This window comes from Podarcis gaigeae (assembly GCF_964106915.1).
Source record: "Podarcis gaigeae genome assembly, chromosome: 9".
Taxonomy (NCBI): domain Eukaryota; kingdom Metazoa; phylum Chordata; class Lepidosauria; order Squamata; family Lacertidae; genus Podarcis; species Podarcis gaigeae.
The window spans coordinates 5,385,823-5,393,938 of record NC_139685.1 but is presented as its reverse complement, the minus strand read 5'-3'; the positions used below and the strand labels follow the sequence as shown (position 1 = coordinate 5,393,938).

The following is an 8,116-nucleotide window of genomic DNA, read 5'->3' as shown; positions in this document are numbered from 1 at the left end:
CCCAGCATTTTAAATTGTGCTTCAAGAAATATGGCGCCCGTCCTTTACTCAAAACCATTTCTGCTGCCACTTTCCAAGTAAAGGATTGGATGGGGTGTTCTTTCGGCCGGTGGGGGCAGATGAGACGAAGCTGGTGGAGAGCTTAATTATTAAATTTGGAAGTGTCTTGCGTGTGTGAGTGCAACTTCTTTGTTCCTCACATACTTCTGAATAGAATAGGGTTGATCTTCTTGTTAAATGTACATTTCAAGTGCTTTGAGAACAATAATTGAATCAAAGGTGCAATTATTTGATTTAAAGGAGCAACTGCTGGAGTTGAATTAAGCACAGCTCAGCTTTTTAAAGAAAGTGTTTATTGAAAAAGCCAGTATCAACATATTTATATATATGTTCCAACAACAGTCAGCTAATTTGTGCAACACAAGAATACAGCCATGAAGCTTTCCAACTAAATGGATTTACCAACTGTATCATTATTTACCTTCTTAAGTTCAAAACCAAAGCAAAAAGATGTTCTTCATGGATTTGGAATGAGTGACATTCATTGCTTACATTCACAAAATTAGATTATAATGGTGATATCGGAGACCCAGATAGATCACTACTGTCTTGAGTTTAGTTCCTTCTTTTTAACGGAAAACTTTGTATTAATGTGGCCTGAAAACCCATTTTATGTAGTTAGAAAGATATTATATAATCCCTGCATAAACCAGTTCGGTAGTTGGTGAATAAGATAATAGAATTGAAACTGGGGGAAAGAGTGTGAAGAACAATTGCATCATTGGTTACTGCCAGACAGTGCCCTCGCCACCCCCCCAAAATACAATTTTCAGACATAAAATTCCAGTGTGCAGTTATCATTTTTTAAATTACTCTGATTAATGAATAAAGCCAAAAGATTTTTTTTTTTGTTAAAAAAAGAAAAATGGTTATTTGGCTTTAACAAGAATTCTATACAGTATTCATATTCCTAAAAGTTTTTACAAGAAGACTGGATTGTTCAAATTTCAATTAGAATACAGTGTACGTAAATACTGCCAGTGTCTCGTAGAGTATGCAGTAGCTTTATAAACAAACATTCATTCCCAGGTAAAATTACTGTATACATTTCATACTGTATGTGGATTATTGGAATTGATGCTTCTGTACACAATGTCCAGCATCAAGAAAATGGCAGGTGTCCTTCATTTCATGTAGTGTTACCAAAGCTTCTGATTAAAATCATGGTGTCACAGAATCCGCCTGGATTCACTTTCTCCCCTTCTCTTTCCCCGCCCCCCTCCAAATCAAAGTGCAAAGGCATGCAAGTTTCTTTATGACGCCCTCCTCTCATTTATCGAAAGGTCTATGCAGAATAGTGCAAAATTAATTAACAGCAGAGGGATCTTGAGAAAGGCAGCCTGGCCAGCTGGGGTTGTGCTTTCCTCCATTTCAGTCAGGCCAAGAAATAACTTGGAGATGGTTGACATGAGACAACTCACTCTTGCAGGTTTCATTGAGCACGCTGCAGGTTTTTAAATCTCCACATTTCGTGTCCAAGGGGCTAGCATTGCCAACTCAGTGAGTTCTGGTCGGAAGAGCTGAGTTCTGACGGAAGAGTGATTTAAATGGCTGCGTTGTGACATTAATTGGGACAGTCATTTATTCCGTTTTGTGTATCCTGAGGTGAGCTAGCGCCCTGTCCTCCTGGCCCTTTTACTTTCTGAACATTCAGAGTGAAACTTTCAGATGTAACAATGGCAGATATTTTGAAAAGTCATTAGATAGCTGTTATCGTCATATTCTACCCACCTTACTCAAATTGAGCGGAAAATAGAACTCCTTAAAGAATAATTGCCAGTCCCTCCATCAACCTACTCTGGTATTGAATAGCGGGGGAGAGCTGCGGATTGAAAGAGTCATGCAGCAGTTTTGTTTGACAGGCTGCAGGTGGTCCTCTGCTTTGTGTGTGTCCTTAATGGTCCCACCCCCTTAGCTGATACCTTATGATAGGGCCAACCATGCGGTCCTTAGTCTAAAAGCCTTCTTATCTACCTTTGCTCTCCGCCACATCTCTTTCTGCTTGCAGATGTGCTGTTAGCTGCCCTGGCCCAAGCAGTGGCTTCTTGCAAGGTCCCAGATTCTGGCTTAAGGCATCTTTGGGGCCATTTCTGTGCTTCAGTAATTCCTTGCTCTTGGAACTACAACTGTGTTAGTGGGCTAGTAATGCAAAAAATATAAAAACTGGGATTAAACCCCTCCCCCACAAGGGGGATATCCTTAAAAAGAATCACGGAGGACCTTGAACTACGTAGATGTCTGATTCTTGTGGGCAGTCTTTTAGAAACAATATAAAATAATTAGTGATGAGCGGGACACAGGGCCCTTCTTAACAGAATTTATTTTGAAACATATCTGCAGCAATTGCAATAAATTAAAACACTTGAGTGGTTGTCTCAAGGGGTGGTAGGGGTAGTTAAAAGGGCAAACCCATCTCCATCACACCTGCAGACACTTAATGGGGAGTGTTTGCTTCCAAGTAAATGGATTAGCATCACATCTCAAACAGCGACCACACCTGTCACCTCTTGGGCGGCTGTTTACAAAGAGGAATCCTAGTGCATTTCAGAGTTCATCTTGTCCTGAAATATGTACAGATTGTTTGTAGCTGCGATAGCAATGATGTTCTCTGTTGGGTGCCATGCTGTGTGCAGTATCTTCTTGGTAAAGTCCAAACTGTCAACGCTGATGTCGTCTTTCCTCCTCTTGCCTCCGACACACACCCGCCGAGGTTTGAGAATTGCTCGGGGTTTGCTACTCTCTCGGGAGGCCTCCAAGGTAACATCGCGCTTAGTGTTCCGGTCAAACATTCGGAAGAAATTGTTATATGCTCCTGTCATAATGACACTGCAGAGGAAGGAAAACGGGGGAAACGTTACGAAGGGCAGGACCCAGTAAGGAAAGCCTCTGCGCAGGAACCACTGAAATCAGTGTTGGAATTATTTTTAAGATCATTCGAAGATGGCTTTCATTATTTTATCCATGTTTGTTGCCCTAAGTTCCTTTGAGAGGCAAGGTGGGGGGATATAAAATCAATAACTATATGACTAGATAATATGTGGAGTTTTCTTGTTTCCCAGCGCCACTCTGCTTCCCCCCCACCCTCCACAGGGAGAAGCAATATATTTCAGACTTTCCAAACATCTCTTAGAGCAAGAAATATTCCTCTTCATATTCTAGTACATCAGATAAGCCTTTCCCCTAGGCATCAGGTATAATGGTGTTCTTGACTGGCTCCTCTCATCTTATCTAAGTAGCATTGTATGCTAAACAAGACAGTTGGGTGGCTATATTACCTGTCAGATCCATTCCACGCACATTCAAACTTGTCAAAGATGCAATCATTTTCATAAAGGGAACACAGCTTGCTTCTAAGGTAGTCATGAACCTGTTTAGTGAGCAAAAAGCTTTTATTTCAAGGTTAGACCTTCTACTTTCCCATTTGCCCTCAACGAACACCACTGTCAACAGCTCTTGGTGGAATCAGCTTTTTAAATGTTGCCGGTAAACAAGCATTGATAATAAAATTAAGAGAACAGAACATCTTTCTTGAAGTAACTTTATTGATGGATCATGTTAAGAGATCCAGACATATCTCTCAACCTGCTTTGGCCCCGCTATTAGGAATTACATATGCTTTCATTCAGCTTGGTCTTCCAGGCTGGCTGCAGCCCTGAACTGGAGCGTTCTTCTTAGGGCCTGGGGATTAACTGCATAAGAACGTTTGTTGCAAGTCCCATTTGTAAATAAATAGTGAACGTGAAGAAGACTCTCCCTTTCCTACAGTGATCCTCTGACACTTAAAAAAAAATATTATTTTGAGCACAACTGAACCGAAGTCAGATGGGACAAAATTATATATGCGATTAAGCACTTTGGGGCGTGATCCTATTCTTGTCTGCTCAGAAGAAGGGCCCATTGAGTTCAGTGGGGCTTGCTCCCAGGCAATTGATAGGAATATCTTAGTTTTAAAGACTGTGAGCTTATTTCTGTTTTGAAGCAATGGCCCTAGCTGCAAACCTGACATTGCTGATTAATTTATTTTGTTTAAGTTCCTAGTTGTGCTATTGCTAATTCCAAACGAGCTTTTCTCTTCAACATTTAAAATGAATTTCTTTTAAAAACAACGAGGGCACATTTTGGATAATTTTTAAAGACTCTTCATAGATTTACAGACCTAAATTAATATTATAATCTTTGAACCAACTTTCCATTATTTGAGGAAAATTTGCACATAACTTAAACCAGTACTACATAAAAAAGCCAGAACCCGTATCTTTTCTGAACTATATTTAATTTATTTGAGATGTGACACTAGTTTCCCTGAAAGAGACTTCTGTAGTAAGCTGAATTACGTAGCTCAATGTCCTTGCCATCCCTGCTTCAGAGGTGAAATTAGAAGTGGCCTGTGCTCATTTTCAATGTAATGGCACAACCCTATACTCCTGTTAGGTGGGCTTTACTCCTAGGAAAGTGGCTACAGGATTTCAGCCCAAATTCCTAGGGAAAGGGGCAATGTGAAGTGCAGTGGAAGCTGCAGTTTGCTGGTGCTTATCTCAATAGCCATGTTCTCCCACACAAAACACTCGCAATAGCAGCTCTCTCGGCTTGTCTGCACTTCCACTTGTCGCATGCCTAGAAAGCAGTTTTCCATTTGCCCTGCTGCTTTCCCCGAGAAAACCTGCTCTTTACTGCTGAATCAGAACAAACATTAATCTGCAGGAAACCCAACGGACGTTTGCTCCACTTCAGCAGTAAAGAGCAGGTTTCCTCCAAGGGGAAGTGGTAGGACAAGCAAAAGTGTGGATGAGCCCAAAGCCCCTATTGCTTGCATTGTTCTCAAAGAGTTTCTATATATTTTAAGCCCTACTGACATGTTTCCAGGCTTGCCTTAGCAGGAGAGAGGAGACTGAAGTAAGTTAGCATCCCTGGGAGCTGAAGGACATCACAGGTGCACTTTAAACAGCAACAGCAACAAAGAGGCATTAGGTTTAGGATTAAAAAGATAGTATTGGATGTATGATGGAGCTTAATGACAGGCACATTCACAACTCCTACCCATGTTCCAGAGGATTCACTTGCCTCTTGCATGGGAGTGATGGGAAAATTGCAAAATCTGTCAGTTAGCTTTCCGTCTCAGTGGCTCTGAATCATTATAAATTCTTTATGTAACCACCTTCTGTTTATTTAACAATTTATATAGCAGTTGTAGCGACTTATTTTTAAGCCCTGGAAGAGTTTTCTGCTACCACATCCCTTCCTTTAAAAATACCGTATTTTTCGCTCTCTAGGACACACCCGACCTTTAGACAGGAAGAACAAGAAAAATAATTCTCCCCCTCTCTGCTCAGCACCCCTTCAGCCAAGCGGCAGGAGAAACGGAGCCCCTTACATTTCTCCTCCCGCTTCGCTGAAGGGGCGCTGCGCTAAGAGGGGGAGATTTTTTCTTGTTCTCCCCCTCTAAAACAAGGTGTGTTCTGCGTGTTTAAGTGTGTTCAACTGTGCTGCCCCCAGAGCTTGTGGGGCTGGCGGTTGGGGAAAGTGCTGCTTCCCCCCACCGCCAGCCTCAAAGATCCCTGAAGCCTTCAGAGCGCAGCAAGACTCTCCTGGCTTCAGCGAAAGGAACCTGAAGCCTCCGGAACGCAGCAGGAACTCGCGCTGAGCTCTGAAGGTTTCAGGCGGCTATCCTGAAGCCTGGAGAGCAAGAGGAGTCGGTGTGCACCGCCCCCTCTCGCTCTCCAGGTTTCAGCGAAAGCAATGCGTAGCCTCCGGAGCGTGGAGGGAGCACTCCCTCTGTGCTTTGGAGGCTTCACATTGCTATCGCTGAAGCCAAGGAGCCTGCATTCGCTCCATAGGACGCACACACATTTCCCCTTCATTTTTGGAGGGGGGAAAGTGCATCCCATAGAGCGAAAAATACGGTATTCTCTTACGTGTCAAAGGTAATCCATCTCTGTAGGGATATCGCGGAGTTGGGAGTGGGGTCCGGAGGGAGCACACTTCCCCACCAGCAGGCAGCCACAATCTGCCTGCACGCGTGACCCTGGGGTGCAGGGAAAACTCTCCCTCAGACAAGTCATGGCTGTCTAGAACATCGTCCCTTAGGCCTGACCTTTTGCGGTCTCAGAGTCAGCGGTGTCCTGTCTGTAAGTTTTTCCCTGAGACCTTTTGTCTCCTACGTCATACACTGTGCAAGGGGAAAATGACGCTGTGGAACAGGTGCCAAAATAACTTTGTACCACCCCATGATTTCGGGACGGAAGATGTGTAAAGGTCACAGCCCAAAAAAAGTATTTGCCTAGCTTGCATGTTTGTCTCAATAAAAGGAGGCTCCACAGGAATGGTGGTAGCTCGCTCGCTCGCTTCAGACCACCTGTGCGCAGCTCACATCATGATCAACACCTGTCTTGGGCCTTCACTTCACATCTCCTCTCTATCTGTTGCAGAGTTTGAGAAGATTTTATCCTAGACTGCCATATATTAGACCATCATGGTCAAATAAAAGCAACAAACACTTACCTGGTATATCTCTACTGGCACTGTTTCCATGTTCAGATCCCAAACCTTGACAGTGAGGTAATCTCTTGCTAGCATATATCGCCCACTGTGGCTAAATTTGACATCAGACACAGAAGAAATAATTTCAGAGAAAAACGAGCGGCTACTGGGGTCTTCAGGCTCTTCAAAAACTGATGAAGTGAAACAAAGAGAAAAATATGCCTATTAAGAAGTGCACATCACTTATTTTGCCATGGCAATTTCAATTTAATCAGAATATTACATTGTAATTTCTTACTGATTTTAAAAATCTGTTATCCACCTTGAACTTCTAAAAAGAAAAGGCACAATAAATGTCTTTTTAAAATGCATTTTTAATAGCTGGCTCAAATAACAAATACAGCTCTGCTAACTCAAAACAAGACATATATTTATAGGATTGTCCTGTTAATGTAAAACTGACTTAATGTTTAAAACGCTAACATTTCACACAGTGCTTCCAAGGTGCCTAATCACTGCCTAGGCTCTGGCTTTTTATTACTTATCTGTTTCATTGCAAAGTAACTCAGACCAGTTTACAAAATGATAAATCATTAAAACCAGGGGTTGGGGGGAGAACCCTACTTTAAAACATATAAAAGTTAAAATATCAAAATAGATTAAAATTAACCCAGCTTTCTAAGCATCTGCTTAGGCTTGTCTAGACAAGAATGTTTTTAGCAGGCGCTGAGAAAGAGTTCAGTGAAGGCGCCTGCTTGGTATCAATAGGCAGGGAGTTCCGCAGTGTAGGCGCTGCCATTAAGCAAGTACTTACAAAGGCTCCTATGGAGCCACAGCAAAAAAAACCCTCACTCAAAAACTTGAGGAGATTGGCCTACAACAAAACACCATTTTGGGTAGTGGCACTTGCTCACCATTAAATCTTGGCATAGTGCCCTCTCAGCAGTTACCATCTTATTTGACTTCTTTGTCTGTAGCGGCCCACAGATATGCCTTTATTAAGGCAAGATTTAACGCCTTTCCTTCCAATGTCTTGAATAATAGATTTTCCAATGGTCAGATCTCAGCGGTGTGTGTATGTGATAATAGATCTATAGAATCCTTACAACATATACTATTCTGTTGTTCGCTACATTCAGTTTCTCGGATCAGATTTTTGTCCCCTTTATTATTGGAAATCTTGGGTGACTCCTTGGAAACACAGCTAATACATTTACTGCAAGATTCTGATCCGAGTAGGTCCCTTTCTGTTGCCAGATTTCTGATAACAGTACTACCTTATAAGAGGAAAAATGGATTACTCTATGATTATTGATTTTGCCTAAATAATATTGATTTATATTGATAATTTGATATTTTAAGCGCTATATTGTTCTTATTTTGATGGAATTTAGAAATTCACGATTTGAGATGTACTTGATTTAAACGTATTTTAATTTATTAATTTTATTTTGTTATACCTGTTTTGCTGTATGATGTTTTGAATATGGGCCTATGGCTGTAATAAACTATCTACCTACTTACAAAGGCAGAAAGTGTATTATGAGGCACCCGTAGAAGTGCCATTTTCACCAGTCAA

The 8,116-nt window shown here is 41.8% G+C and overlaps 1 protein-coding gene across 4 annotated transcripts in view; it reads right to left on the bottom strand.

The window, feature by feature from the left end:
- Window positions 1-334: 334 nt before the first annotated feature.
- The window catches only part of PPP2R2C (protein phosphatase 2 regulatory subunit Bgamma), a 56,315-nt gene continuing 48,533 nt past the window's right edge, over window positions 335-8,116 (bottom strand). For all 4 annotated transcript variants that reach the window (XM_083698377.1, XM_083698379.1, XM_083698376.1 and 1 more), the window contains 3 exons: window positions 6,559-6,728; window positions 3,336-3,427; window positions 335-2,886 (listed from right to left, as the gene is read on the bottom strand). In XM_083698377.1, coding sequence (XP_083554503.1) covers window positions 2,595-2,886; window positions 3,336-3,427; window positions 6,559-6,728 — 554 coding nt within the window. In that variant the 3' untranslated portion in view covers window positions 335-2,594. The remainder of the gene's footprint in view (window positions 2,887-3,335; window positions 3,428-6,558; window positions 6,729-8,116) is intronic.